At 38.3% G+C, this 16,060-nt stretch overlaps 1 protein-coding gene across 2 annotated transcripts in view; it reads left to right on the top strand.

Annotated features, from left to right (window-relative positions):
- The first annotated feature begins 501 nt into the window (after positions 1-501).
- Positions 502-16,060, top strand: part of PCDH17 (protocadherin 17) — a 97,529-nt gene continuing 81,970 nt past the window's right edge. For both annotated transcript variants that reach the window (XR_003968065.1, XM_030311840.1), the window contains exon 1: positions 502-3,293. Coding sequence is in view for 1 of the 2 variants with exons in the window: in XM_030311840.1 (XP_030167700.1) it covers positions 702-3,293 (2,592 nt within the window). In the remaining variant the exon portion in view is untranslated. The remainder of the gene's footprint in view (positions 3,294-16,060) is intronic.

The following is a 16,060-nucleotide window of genomic DNA, read 5'->3' on the forward strand; positions in this document are numbered from 1 at the left end:
TGCCTCCGCCAGCAATGCAAGATTAGATCTCTAAATGCAGCAAAACACTGCCTGAAAACCCAACAGCCCGCGAAGCCAGCAGACATTTCACAGGGCTCCGGCGAAGCTTCAAAATCTATCTGACTCTGTCTCCGTGGCTCCGCGTCCCCACCAGTTTCATCACAGGAGACGAGAAACAAGTAAGGATTTCACTTTCCCATCTGCCTGAAGACACACCTCCCCGCTTCCTCCCCCACCCGAGGTGAAGAGTATTCCGGCGGCTGCCGCGGGAGTGGATTTGCAGCGCCCTAGCGGGAGCCAGCAAAAGCTAGGGATTCTCGACCACCCCTTCTAAACGCGATTTCCGTCTTATCGCCGGCCTCATCGCTCAACTTCGAGTGGCCCCAAGTCCCGGCGGAACAGACAAAGCCCCGGGCTCGCCCCCCAGCCGCAGGGAGCCGCCGCCTTGCTCCGCGCCCCTGCAGCTTGGCTGCGCCGCCGCTTCTCGCCCGGTGCGGATGCTGTAGATCAACAGGTTCGGGGAACTTGAACGGAATAAGGAGACCGCCCGGTGCCGCAGACCCGGAGCAGAGGGAAGGCAGGACCCACAGACTTGTGGCTCGTGTCGCGCGCGCACGCCGCGCCGGAGCCCCAGGCTGGCGCGCACCCACTCGCTCGCCCCTCCAGTTCGGCTGCTCCTGCCCCCACCCCACCGGTCTGGGATGTACCTTTCCATCTGTTGCTGTTTCCTCCTGTGGGCCCCTGCCCTGACGCTCAAAAACCTCAACTACTCGGTGCCGGAGGAGCAAGGGGCCGGCACGGTGATCGGCAACATCGGCAAGGATGCTCGACTGCAGCCAGGGCTTCCGCCCGCAGAGCGCGGCGGCGGCGGCGGCGGCGGCGGCGGCGGCGGCGGCGGGCGAAGCAAGTCGGGTAGCTACCGGGTGCTGGAGAACTCAGCGCCGCACCTGCTGGACGTGGACGCTGACAGCGGGCTCCTCTACACCAAGCAGCGCATCGACCGTGAGTCCCTGTGCCGCCACAATGCCAAGTGCCAGCTCTCCCTCGAGGTGTTCGCCAACGACAAGGAGATCTGCATGATCAAGGTGGAGATCCAGGACATCAACGACAATGCCCCCTCCTTCCCCTCGGACCAGATCGAGATGGACATCTCGGAGAACGCTGCCCCCGGCACCCGCTTCCCTCTCACCAGTGCACATGACCCCGACGCCGGCGAGAACGGGCTCCGCACCTATCTGCTCACGCGCGACGACCACGGGCTCTTCGCGCTGGACGTCAAGTCCCGCGGCGACGGTACCAAGTTCCCTGAGCTGGTTATCCAGAAGGCGCTGGACCGCGAGCAGCAGAACCACCACACGCTTGTGCTGACCGCCCTGGACGGCGGCGAGCCGCCGAGATCCGCCACCGTGCAAATCAACGTGAAGGTGATCGACTCTAACGACAACAGCCCGGTCTTCGAGGCGCCTTCCTACCTGGTGGAGCTGCCAGAGAATGCCCCGCTGGGCACCGTGGTCATTGATCTGAACGCCACCGACGCCGACGAGGGTCCCAATGGCGAAGTGCTCTACTCCTTCAGCAGCTATGTGCCTGACCGCGTGAGAGAGCTTTTCTCCATCGATCCTAAGACCGGCCTGATCCGTGTCAAGGGTAACCTGGACTATGAGGAGAATGGGATGCTGGAGATCGACGTGCAGGCCCGAGACTTGGGGCCCAACCCCATCCCAGCCCACTGCAAGGTCACTGTCAAGCTCATCGACCGCAACGACAACGCGCCGTCCATCGGTTTCGTCTCCGTGCGCCAGGGGGCGCTGAGCGAGGCCGCCCCGCCCGGCACCGTCATCGCCCTAGTGCGGGTCACTGACCGGGACTCGGGCAAGAACGGGCAGCTGCAGTGCAGGGTACTGGGCGGAGGCGGGACGGGCGGCGGCGGCGGCCTGGGCGGGCCCGGAGGTTCGGTGCCCTTCAAGCTTGAGGAGAACTACGACAACTTCTACACGGTGGTGACCGACCGCCCGCTGGACCGCGAGACACAGGACGAGTACAACGTGACAATCGTGGCGCGGGACGGGGGCTCGCCTCCACTCAACTCCACCAAGTCGTTTGCTGTCAAGATTCTGGACGAGAACGACAACCCTCCTCGTTTCACCAAGGGACTGTATGTGCTGCAGGTGCACGAAAACAACATCCCAGGAGAGTACCTGGGCTCAGTGCTTGCGCAGGACCCCGACCTGGGCCAAAACGGCACAGTGTCCTACTCCATCCTGCCCTCGCACATCGGCGACGTGTCCATCTACACCTATGTGTCTGTGAACCCCACCAACGGGGCCATCTACGCCCTGCGCTCTTTTAACTACGAGCAGACCAAGGCTTTTGAGTTCAAGGTGCTCGCGAAGGACTCGGGGGCGCCCGCGCACTTGGAGAGCAACGCAACGGTGAGGGTGACCGTGCTAGACGTGAACGACAACGCGCCGGTGATCGTGCTGCCCACGCTGCAGAACGACACCGCTGAGCTGCAGGTGCCGCGCAACGCCGGCCTGGGCTACCTGGTGAGCACCGTGCGCGCCCTTGACAGCGACTTCGGCGAGAGTGGGCGCCTCACCTACGAGATCGTAGATGGTAACGACGACCACCTGTTTGAAATCGATCCCTCCAGCGGCGAGATCCGCACGCTGCACCCCTTCTGGGAGGACGTGACGCCAGTGGTGGAGCTGGTAGTGAAGGTGACGGACCACGGGAAGCCCACCCTGTCCGCGGTGGCCAAGCTTATCATCCGCTCGGTGAGCGGCTCCTTGCCCGAAGGGGTTCCTCGGGTCAACGGCGAGCAGCACCACTGGGACATGTCGCTGCCGCTCATCGTGACTCTGAGCACTATCTCCATCATTCTCCTAGCGGCCATGATCACCATTGCCGTCAAGTGCAAGCGCGAGAACAAGGAGATTCGCACTTACAACTGCCGTATCGCCGAGTACAGCCACCCGCAGCTGGGCGGGGGCAAGGGCAAGAAGAAGAAGATCAACAAAAATGATATCATGCTGGTGCAGAGCGAGGTGGAAGAGAGGAACGCCATGAACGTCATGAACGTGGTGAGCAGCCCCTCCCTGGCCACCTCCCCTATGTACTTCGACTACCAGACCCGCCTGCCCCTCAGCTCGCCCCGGTCGGAGGTGATGTATCTCAAACCGGCCTCCAACAACCTGACTGTTCCTCAGGGGCACGCGGGCTGCCACACCAGCTTCACGGGACAAGGAACTAATGCAAGCGAGACCCCTGCCACTCGGATGTCCATAATTCAGGTAAGAGGCTGTTAGCATAACTCGGACTTGACTTTATTGCTGATTTTGGAGCTGTCCTGAAACCTTTGGAACAGGACAAGCCGCACTACCAGCAGCAGTGAGGGGGAAATTTTTAAATGAAGATGCCTCCCGCTTTTGCCACTCCGTGCACGACATACCCTATACATAGCCCCTCCCATGTTCATAGTCTAAAATCTCAAAGATGTGAATGTCTTACTTCGGTTGTATTTTAAAGATTATTTTTATAGGTTTAAAAATGTTAGCAGTGTTCAGGATTTAGAGTTTATTTTTTATTCGCTGCTCTACATTTCTCTCAGTAACAAAGGATTCCTAGAGTAAAAAAACATGTTTTAGTTAAATTTGCTTTTGAATTCTATTTAAAAATCGGACACCAACAATGAGAGAAATGTACGCTCCAATATTCAGAAGTTAACTTCTTCAAGTACGAAATAGCAACCGCTCAGAATTCCAGAGCCTGAATCTGAGCTAAGTTTTCACTCCTCCCCCCCCCCAAAAGTCAGTTTTACATATTAAAAAGTGTTTTAAAGAACATGAGTCATACTTTTTTCTTCAGCGGAAACTGCAGCATAACGCCTTAGTATGCTTTAAACTTTTAATATGTCAATTTTGCTCTGAAGCTCTTTCAAAAATTTGAGTTGAGGTAGGCTCTGGATCATGACCAGTAACTGTCGATGAAAAGTTTATAATTATTTTGTCCTGGAGTTTCCCCGATCTATTTCATTGAGAAAGCAACAGAGTATACCCAAGAGTCACAGACTCATTTTACACGGTTGAAAACAGGAGGCAAAGTTGGCATTAAAGGCACTTGATGCACCAAAAATGCATGTAGTCTGCATACTGTATATTTTGAGTATTTTTAAGTGATCTTTAATATATTTTAGATTGTATAATCCAAAGTTACTGATGTATTTTTTAAAAACCCTAAATGACGGACCCATCATAGATTCTAACAATAGCAGGTAACTGTACTTTGCCTAACTTCTTTTATCAACTATTAAGTTGTGTCACAGGAAAAACTTAATTCTTGATTATAAACGCATGTTGCCACAAATTACTCTGGATGGGCACTACTTGAAATTCAAAATTGAGTTTAACTAAAAGTGACACTTTGGGAGGAAGATTAGTTTGGGGCAAATGAAGTTAATTTGTTCATAATTTTATGCTTTGAAAAGCAAATACCCTTTAATGACACTTGACTCAGTAATGTTTTTATTACTAAAGTGAATAGTAAAATATCACAACCTTATCTTTTCTAACATGATAAGTGTGACAAATGCTAAAAGTTGGCAAAATATATTTTCTTATGATAGTTAATGTCCTTGTAAAGCAGACTCTTGTAATTGATGCTACTGAATACTAAAGTATTGATTGTAGTATTAAATCCCACTTTTTACAGTGTCTACTATATTACCATTTATTATGATTTTTTGATGTCTATATAAGACTGAACAAAAAATATCCCACTTGAAAAATATTGTGGTTTCTATGAAAGTCTCCCGTGACTGTGTAAAACTTATTTATGATAATCTCCTTAGGGAGGTATGTTAAAATACATATTCATACATCCTCTGCAATCATTTTATGTATACACACGTTATATACCTTTCTTATATTCTTATCATTGACAATTATAAAGTTATCACAGAGGGTTAATGCTTAATCTTCCATTCCAAGTGCTGGTAGTTGAATTCTTATTTAGGTTCCAGTAACAATGAAGTTGGTACAGTAGAATTATCAGCAAGCCTGATTCCTTGGTCAGATTAGTGAGAAACGAATTTGGATGGAAGTATCCAGAAGGTTTTGAAGAACAGGGGTGCCTATACTGTATTTACACCATGCTGTTCTTTAAGATGTTCATTGCTTGAGGAATGGATGATGGTGATGATTCCTCCTAGCAGTAAAACTTAAGCCAAAGAAAATCTCGTACATGCAGGGAAAGAGACAGATAATTTAAAAGTAAAACAAAGGGCACACTTCTTGCCATTCCCTTTTTCTAGAATTTTAATCCATGCCATGAAAACACAGAAAAAGTTTCAGTTTTAAGTTCTTGACATTTTTTTCCAAGGTGACTCGATTTCCCATATTGTTTCCGCCCTAGAAATATCCTTGCTATAAACTGTTAAAACAGGCAGTCTCTCTTTCTCTTTTTTTCTGCTGAGTTTTTACAGTCTTATAAAGAACGCTTTGTAAGTTCCTAATATGTTAACTTCCTCCTAAATATATCAGGCTTTCCTCAATGCCTATTATAGAGAACAGAGTAAATTAACTATAGTGACCCTCCTTTTTTTCTTTCTTTTTAAACTAGTGCACTGCAAACACTTTGTGCTGAAGTGACATGCTTAAATTGAAGTGTTCAGGTATCCATAATCTTGTTTCAGAGTGTATTTATTAGTGTGTGCATTTAACACAGCCTGCTAAGGAAGCACACTGCTAATCTCACGCGTATTTCTGAAGGTAGTATTTTAATCCACAGAATGCACTTGGACGAACAGCTGCTAGGTCTCGTTTACCTTTACTTCCCAGCAATTTCGTGCTGTTTAGAAGGCACGCCGGGTATTTTCATTGATGGAATGAAAGTATTTTGTAATTGTTTTGCAATACACTGGTAAAGATGGGCCTTACGAAATTTAAAAATTTCAAGATGTAAAAGACTCATATTACAGCTTAAAGTAAGATTCATTTAAGTATCGAATGGTATTGTGTGAGTCTCAGGGTCTAAAATTTTAAGGATGAGATCTGTAGGTTCTTGAGCATGAGAGTATTTTTATTAAAAATGAATGCAAAACAATCCAGTAAGCTGGTTACACATGTAACCATATGTAGAAACAGTGGTTTGTGAAAAGGGGTTTTATTTCAGGTTTTCTCCAAGTTTTTCAGGTGAAGTAAAGTCAGTCTATGAAGTTTTAAATAACAGACTAGAGATTAAAATAGCCTCAATAATGTGAATCATAATACAACATTCTTGTAATGAAATATTTTACTCATTTTAAAGCTATAACACAGATTTCAAAAAATAGCACAGATTTTGTGGGAGGTAAGGCAAATAGATTGTTATACAAATTTATAAATGTGCTTTTCATAGGAGTAATTTCCATGTGAATTATTTCATATGTTAATATGAGAATCTAAAATCAAGTAGAGATCATTGCTAATTGTCACGAGTAACTACATATCGAGGCTTATCAAGAATTATTTGTTCAGTCTCAGGGTAACTTCTCAACAGGTGTTTTCAAAGAAGGCCTGGCTGAGAAGAGACTGGGGATTTCTTCACTATTGGGAGAATTTCCAGTTTTGTTTGAACATCTGTGTTTTCAGATTTTTCTATGGCACTACTGAAAGCATTTCAATATGATCTCAAAGAAAATATATTGAGCCAGCAGAATAAGATCTACTAAAATGCATTTTAAAAAATAATGCATTCTACATTCTCACGTGGTGTTTTACAGTTCAATTTCAAAAGATTCACATTAGGATTGACCTTAGGCTCTTTGTGCTAGAAAGAGAAAATCCTTTTGATATATATGCATGGCCTTTTCAATAAAAAGGAATTAAACACATGGTGAATATAGTCAATCCAAATATACAAAAATGAGATTGCAGCATCCAGGACTAAAGTAGCAAAGCATAGACAATAAACTCAGTATTTTAGAATGAAAAGGTGAAAGAAAAAGTATATCTTTACTAGTAACATTATCCGTTGTCTGCCTTTAGTCCCACTTCTCTAATACAAGAGATTCTTGACTATAGGAACTCCAATGAGCTCCCAAGACCATGATCCTAAAATTTCATATTCTAGTATGTCAGTGATTTCAATAACAAACATGAAAAGTGTGAGCAATTTCTTTCTTCATTTAAAATTCTGAGGATATTTGTCCACAGTGTTGTTCTAAGAGGACACAGTTTGATTAGTTACATGCATTCATTTCCATAAACATTATATACATCTCTATTTATAAGGGTAATGGTGGGCTGGATAGGAAGGGGATGTCTCTGTCCTACTGCATGTCTCCAAGAGTATCTTGTCCACTTGTCTTTCTTTTTGTAATTTATAGATGATAGCTTTAAATTTCTACTTTAAATTAACATGAGTACACAATCATAAAACATTTTTTCTATGCTACCATCTATTAAAATAGTATAAAGTACAAAAATACTTGATTAAGAAAATCAGCCATCAAGGTGATTTGAGTTTCTTTGCAGAAGAGTTTAGAATTCAAATTATTTTTATCATTTTTAATATATTGTTAGTTTTCATGTAAGTTTTGTGTGCACCCATGAAAATCTCAGCTCCATTGTAAATTTGAGTACATTTCTTTATTTTATAATAAATGAAAACACAAAAGTTTTTTAACTATGTGAGCTAGGAACCTGATAATCTTAGTTTTACTATTGGTTGATATAACTACTCATGCGTAATAACTTCTTCATCCATTAGTTTTTAGTTTTCAATAAAATTTCCAAAATTCCAGCCAGGTAAAATACTTCATCATTTTTACACTGAGATGATTATTCATCAGTCTTTTTAAAATGTAGGAGTAAGATAATTGAGTGTATGAGTGAGTTTATAATTTTACTTAAGTTCTGTGACTGAGTTTTATAATTTCAATAAATATTATCATATTCAAGCCTACATGGAAGATTTTGGAATTTTATTCTTGGCATCTTAATATTATTTAAGGCTGTGTGTGATCATGAAAGTTATCAGAGCATAAAAGAGTATGTCCTAAAACTCCAATCTCAATTGCTTGATCATATTTTTTAGTCACACACAAAAAATTTCCAGTTTTTAAAACATTGTCACCTATGACTACACTGTTCAAGCCACATAAAAAAATTAAAATAAATAAATACGAAGGTAATTTCTAGAAACTTTTCTTAATAAAGTTGAAGTTATACATTATTCGCTTTTTACAGTGCATATAGATGTATATATGTGGTTAAAATAAATTGGTTACCCTTTAAATAATCTCAAATATCTCTCCTAAGGGACTTAAGAAATATACATATTTTAAAATAAAAAAAACTTTGAAAATCTCCAGATAATTATTTAATACTATTTACAAATATAATATTTATATTTTCTTATGTTTCACTACCACTGTCAGGTTTCAAGTTTTTTACTTATTAAGCAGCACTTAGTTAGTGCTGCTTATGTAATACAATGCAATAGAAATATACCTATAAAAATAAAAGGTATAAATTAAGAAACTATTTTATGTTAAGATTAATAAAGGTTTACATGTACTTATTACAGTGAAGGTTGGCTCTGGCTATATTTATGAAAATGTGAACAATAAAACTTCTTGGCAAAATTTATGTGTATCCATGTATATATGTCTTTATATTTCCCAAATAATATATATAAATAGTCAAGCACAAATATTAGCCCATGTTATATATTTTTTAATTCAAAGGCAGCTCTCCTCTTTTTAAGGATGAGCACAAACCTTTATTTTGTCTTTGAAAATATATGTAAACTTGATTGTACCGTTTTCAAACTTCAAACATTTTGAAGTTCATTAGAGCCAGGCATTCTAGAACAGAGGAGAAGTTGAGGAACTACTGGTCTTCCATGGACAATAGGTTGGAGTTTATGTAGATTAAGAGAAAAAAAAATTCATCTAGGTTCTGAGTCTTCCAGGAGGATAGTGGGATGGCTGGAGGCATTGTGAAAATATACACCTTGAGCTCTGATAATGAAACAACCACAGGAGGAAGATGAAGCCACTTAAATGGGTTCATGCCAGTTAGGAAGTAAAACTTAACTCCCTTATGCTGAGGTGTCTTGCAATACACTCAATAATGGGTAAATTCTTACAAATGCACCTGCTAATTATGATATTAGTCATTGCTCCAGAATGTATTCCCCTCAGTGATACTTCTGTTTAATAAATCCCACAGGGCATTATCTTAAAGTCCTATTTTAGCAAAGTCATTAGGGAAGGTTTTAGTTATTTATTTTTTTTGTACCAAATTCCTTTAACCAATGACTGCATGCTTGTTAGAGAATGGCGTGAAGTTCATTTTACCCATCAATTTGAAGACACTGTGACTTCTGCCACCCACCTACAAAACACTTTCAAAGTTCATCAGACCTACACTAATCTATTGTCAACCTATTTTAGTAAAGGAGACGTTGACAAGAATTTCCTTCAGTGGCACACGGTATTTTACAGTTAGTCATAGCTTTCACCACTAGCTTTGACAGTGATATATTGCTATCCTTTGGTCTCCTGAAATAAATTATCTATAATAAAGAAGTCCTTAATGACATCAACTTTCCCTGCTGTGACTAAGCAGAAGTTTGCTTGTGCTTCCTTGCTACTGCAGAAGTACAAGTTCAATATTTTTAAGGTAAAGGAAAAAAAAGGACAAAAATACAGATGCAAAACTGTGACTGTGTGGGTGGCCTCTTTCACTTGTATGCACAAAGTTCTTCCAGTGATAGACTGTAAAATTGGTTTCAGATAGTGTTTGAGAGAATCTATTGATATACATGTGACACACTTCTATCTGTTCTGGTCCTACTGACATTCTGATTACTAGTATTTGTCGGCCTTCCCCTGGATCTATTCCAGGCAGTTTTATTGTAGTGAAATGGCTCTTACAGTTCATTGAACATCTAGCATAACTGTGCTGAATATGATTGGCGCGTTTGCATATATTTATTCAAAAAATAAGGCAGTTAAACAGCATAATTATGGGAAAATGAATCATAACAATAAAAGACCATTTAAGTTAACAAGCTTTGTGATCAAAGGATAAATACAGGTTGGATAAATGAGACTTTAGATGTAACTAATCTACATAAATAGACTTTGGTTTGATTAGAGGAATAGAATATATTAAAATAATTTAATGGTATTAAAATGCATTTTTAAGCCATTTTGAAATATTTAAACACTTGTGTTCTTTTCTTTATGTTTCTATTCAATAATATAGTCAAGAACCATAGTTATGTTAGATGCAAAATGAGCAAGATGCAGATAAAAGTAATCATGTAAGCCTGTATGAACAATATTTAATATTTTTTAAACATGTAATGTTTCTGATTGATTTTTAATTAGTGGAACACATTAAAGGGACTATATAAAGGACAATTTCTTATTTACTCTCTTTATCAGTTAAAAGCAGCCTTTGTAGAATTTGATAGTGAGAGCATTAAAACTCTAAAGTTTTCAAAGCTATGCCTTCGTGTTTTGTAAATATATACTGTTTTTAAGAGACATTGGTTACATGTTTGTAAATTATATTAATACATAGTGTAGATAATGAGTTTATAGTCAGAAAAGTTCATATATATATATATTAAATAACAGATTAAACTTACAATGTGACTTTTTAAAAAGTTTTTATTTATTTATTTTGAGAGAGAGAAAGAACGAGTGGGGGAGGGGTAGAAAGAGAGGGAGAGAGAGAGAATCTCAAGCAGGCCCTGTGCTGTTCAGTATCATGAACCCAACCATAAGATCATGACCTTAGCCAAAGTCAAGAGTCAGATGCTTAACCAACTGAGCCACCCAAGTATCCTTAAATAAGTTCTTTCTAACAAGTATGGTTCGTTAGATTAATTTTCTTCAGAAAGATATAGTCTTTCTTCTTGGCGATGACTTTTAAAAAATGTGATTTACACATAAGTCATCAATTGGTATACCTCTTTCCAGTATTTCTTCCTGAATCTTTAATAATCATTGCTGAGCAATGATTAGATTACAATTATACCTAGACTTTCCATGCCCTCACATTCAATAAAACCCAAGTTGAAATGTACACATATTTCCTAAATGCCAATGGCTTACTTTTATAAAGCAGAAATGCAACAGGTATTTTATTGTAGGCAGAAATGGTCACAGTGGTTTAAATGTCTTTCTTATTTCTATAGCCCAATTTTACACTATCAATGTCTTAGATAAATTCTTAAATATTTATTTGCAGTATGAACACTTGCATCAGTTTTGAAATGATAGTTTTTGCCCTCAAGATATGTTACTTTTCAATTCACCGACCCCAGTATAAATGCCTTGCTTAAAGCTGTTTATTTTATTTTTCACACAGCATATTTTATCAGAGTATACTGAGATTGTTTTGTGATTGAACATTCAATAGATTTTTTTGCTATTTCACCAGAGCAATTCCATATGCAAAACTGATACTTATACAAGAAATTCACCTGTGATTACCATGCGAAGCATTATGTTACCAGAGTGTAAAGTGGCCAGCATGTGCTTTTTGCCAATATCTCCATTTCAGTAGATGAGATCATGATAAGGAAATAGAATGTTTGAGACATAATATACTTAAAATCTCAGCAAAATTTACTAAGAACAAAACATTTTTTCTTTTAGTATTTGGAGGAAAAAGGGAGTTAGCTCCAAAAGGGGATATTTTCCAGCTCAAGCCTGATTATTACTTAATGATACATCTTTATAGAAATATTTGTCGTAGAAACTTTCCAAACAACCTTAAAAATAATTTGATTTCCATGGTTCCTCAGCAAAATCCAGGATATTGTCTAAATATTGGTGAATTCTATTGTGGTGTCTTCTTGGGGCACAAAGTCTTGCTTTCTATTTCACTTTTGCAGTTTTGCATCTATTTTAAAGTAGTTTATCCCAAATCAACTTATTGCATTAAGAAGGTGAATAAGAGGATCTATAAGTCATGAAAAATAAGCAAGTAATCAATCATTTATCTTTATTATCATTATCATTAAAATAGAATTAAAGGTTACATAGCATTTATATAACTTCTATAAAATCTATAATTTATATAATTTCAAGGCAAGATACTTGATTGCTTTATTTTTATTATTATTTTAAGCTTTGTGTGACCTGCTGTTACATTAATGAATTTGTGTTTTGTTTTAAGCCAGTGCCTAATCTCTTATTTTAATCTTAGTTGATTTAATAAGAATTTTCTGATTAAGAAAGTTTGGCGATACACTTGACAATTGACTCTTACTTGGCACGGTATGCCTGGTTTGCAATTTAAAAAAAAAAAAGATAATATGTTGGTACTAATGCATGAATTGTTGTAGAGTAAGAAGATTATCGAGTGTGTGTGTGTGTGTGTGTGTGTGCGTGTGTGCCTGTGTGTATGAAAAATATCATTTTAATACAACACATAGATTGAAATAAAAAGTCTATAACTTTGCACTTTTAGTATTGGCAGATGCATTGATAATTGTAATTATTAGCTACGTTTCCAGATCCTGACCTTCTAGGAAAGCTAGTATTTATCTCTAGATGATAATAAGACAGGAAATAAGTGAACTATCCTATTAAATCCCAGTCGGAGGAATTTGTAAGGGTTATTGGCAAAAGCCTACCCTACAGTGTGGCCCTGATCAGATGTGCCAGTAACAACAAATGAGGCTATATGCCTAAGTGGAGAGAAACTAAAAGAACTAAAAGACAGTGAATGCATTTAAGAATTTTTTTTTTCTGATTTTGAGCAATAGACTTTTTACGATTTTTTTTTTTTATAATCAAGACAATTACATAGTAATTTGGGTTAGAATGCATGCCTAGTTCCCCATCTCAAAACCCAATTTGTTACCACCTGTGGCTATTTCTATTAAAAAAAAGAAAGAAACATAATTACTATGAGTCTCAGCAGTCTTAGAGTAAATTTTTGCAATTACAATACCTCCCTCGGGCAGATGTGTGAAAATGGCAGATTAATTCCTGCCAGGATCTTTCTGTTCCTCCTGCATTTTTAGGTTTGGTGTTACCTGCTTATTAGAGCGGCTCTGTTTGCTCTGGTTAAAGGTTATGTCAGTGTTTCCATAGTAAATCTCTAGAAATAAAGATCCACAAGTCAGCCATTAAATTTTGCCTTAGGTGAAAAGTTGACATGTAACGTTTTAGCGAAGGGGTAGAAAATATTTCCCATCACACTCCTCTGTTGGCTGGTTAAGTTTGAAGTAAATGGTAGTAAGACCATTTGGCAGTGTCGGAGAAAGCAGGACAGGTCGGGAGGTAAAAAGAAAAGCACCTTCTTTGAACTATAAAATACTATGTAATCAGCAGAAGTCAACGAAAATATTTTTCTTCTATGCTTGATCCTAAAGCTACTTAATGCATAAGAGAAACTGGAAGACTAACAGATTTCACACCCTACCTATTTTCATTCATTCCTTCTTTGTTTTTTTTTTTTTTTATGTAAACTTTGTTTCTATAAAGATCTAATTGATCTACACACAAAATGAATATTAGTAAGTCTAAACAGTTTTAAAACTCTGGTTCAGTGTTATAACTCTCTCTTAGCAAAGCTAATTTATCACAAAGCAACTTAAATAGCAGAATATTGGAAGACAGAGACCATATACGTTTGCTTGTTTCTGTAGTTGGGAGAACCTAAGATGGTTTCTAATACATAGAAAGCACTTAAAAAATATGGATTCTTGGTAATCCTATAATCATTAATCAGTCATGAGCTGGAGTTTATATTCAAACCTAGCAATGAGGGAGGCCAAAGTTGAAGATATTATTCATATAAACATGCTGGTAAACAATTTATTTGAAGGTGGCATGTTTTGATAATTTTATGTATAATTTTTACCTTTGTAATAACTACAATGAAAATTCCTATACAATTCTATTGATAGTGACATAAGTTCTGAATTTGTTTGTATCTCTCTCTCTCTCTCTCTCTCGAAATATATATATAACACACACATATATATGTGTATATATAAGTGCATTAATATATTTGTTCTTGATATACAGTATATGGTATACATATATACAGTATATAGATATACAGTATATAGATATATAGTATATAGATGTATATCAAAAACAAATGCTGTTGGTAAGAGCATATCTTTTATCTTTTGTCCTATTCCTTGAAGTGCTTTATACCGTATTAAAACCACACAATTCAAATATTATGTCTCTTTGTTAAGGCTTTAAGAATCACACAGCTCTAGCAAATTATTAAGTAACTAATGTGATCCGTTTTTCTATATGACATTTTTAATGAAATGAAATTATAAGCCATAAATAGTAATGTGGGGATTACATTTATTTGTATTTGTTAATATATAATTTCATGATTTGATCACTTTGGTACCAACCAGTTGCCATCTGATATTGCAAGAAGAAAATCACCATGGGCAATTATCAATGTGTATAATAATAATAATAACCCAACTACAAAATTTTTCTCAAAATCTCAGAATCTATTTCATGTAGGTGGTATGAAATTTCTATGCATATACTGAGGAAGCATAAGCTAAGCATTCATGTAAACAGTATGCTACCCATTTCATTATTGTTATTTAAAATATGTAACCTGCAGAGCTGTTCAATATATAATTATCAATTCAATTAATAAATAAAAAATAATTAAAAAGCTCTTAATTAAAATAATTTACTACTTTTAAGCTGTTTTAGGACTTATTTACTATTTTATCTGCATTTTAAACTTTAACTGCAAAATCTTTATCAAACAATAAGAAGGTTTGATAGAATAAAGCCTTCAAGCAGAATGAGCTTTCAAACCATATTAAAAATTTAATTATCTCCACAAGCCAGATAGTTGGGATACAAAATTAAAGAAAAAAATAATAGGAAGGAGCAGAGAAATGACATTTAAAAAGTTTAGGATTCATTGTCAATTACCATTCGAAAAGAGGAGAAAACTTTCTGAGAGATTATAGTGTTAAATATCATATAAGATACACCAACGGATAATAAGTTTTCAAAGGGGACATTTATATCTACAATTACCCAAACATTATAGTTTGATCCCATCTGTAAATTTACTCTGGAATATTTGGCATGTTGGGGAAAGAAGGCGTAGCGACAGTGGGTGCTGCTTTCTCCCGACGGGATGCCAGTCTGGGTCTTGCTGTCCTGTTACTAAGAGAAGTCTGAGAACCAGGAGCAGATCAGTAAATGGGAAACTGGGCCTGTAATGTTCCATAATCTCTCTGAATTTCACTCATTTCTTTGTATTTTTTCTTGAACTATCACACATGCTTTCTTTTAAGGAATACAGTTTAGAAATCTACTAGAAATGTGACTTCTAAACAATACTGGTAAAATGGGAACGTCCTACAGGTTCACCAGGTTTCATGCATTTTTGTTAGTCTTCACATGAAACCATATGATCTGAAAACACATATCATTTGTTTAAAAATTCCAAAAAGTTGTTTGAATATTTGGAAAGTATCATCAAAACATATAATTTGAAACAAAAGAAAAGGAATTGTTACATATGCCTTACTCACATGACTTGTTCTGATTCTTTTCTTCTTATTCTTGCCATCTGGTCTCTTTTCTGTGATATCCATTCTGAAAATATATTTTTACAGGGATACCTTAGGAACCTTGTATATTTACATCGAATGTAAATATTTTTAAAGAACTCAGATATATATATTCAGACCTGAGGTGCCTAGAGTTGATTCCTATAGTGGAGCAATATAGGAATGGGTTGGATTAAAATGGGTTGGATTCAACAATATTATGTTTAACATTATTAAAATGCATTTAATAAATGAGAAACTTTTGTTGGTTAGTTAAAATAAAAAGCTTCTTGGATTCCCTTTCTTCTATATTTCTTTTTTATAAATGTTTTTATTTATTTTTGAGAGATAGAGCACGAGTTGTGGAGGCACAGAGAGAGAGGGAGGCACAGAATCTGAAGCAGGCTCCAGGATCTGAGTGGTCAGCACAGAGCTCAATGCTGGGCTCGAAATTGTGAACTGCGAGATTGTGACCTGGGCCGAAGTCGGA

The sequence above is a fragment of the Lynx canadensis genome, chromosome A1, assembly GCF_007474595.2.
Source record: "Lynx canadensis isolate LIC74 chromosome A1, mLynCan4.pri.v2, whole genome shotgun sequence".
Taxonomy (NCBI): Eukaryota; Metazoa; Chordata; class Mammalia; order Carnivora; family Felidae; genus Lynx; species Lynx canadensis.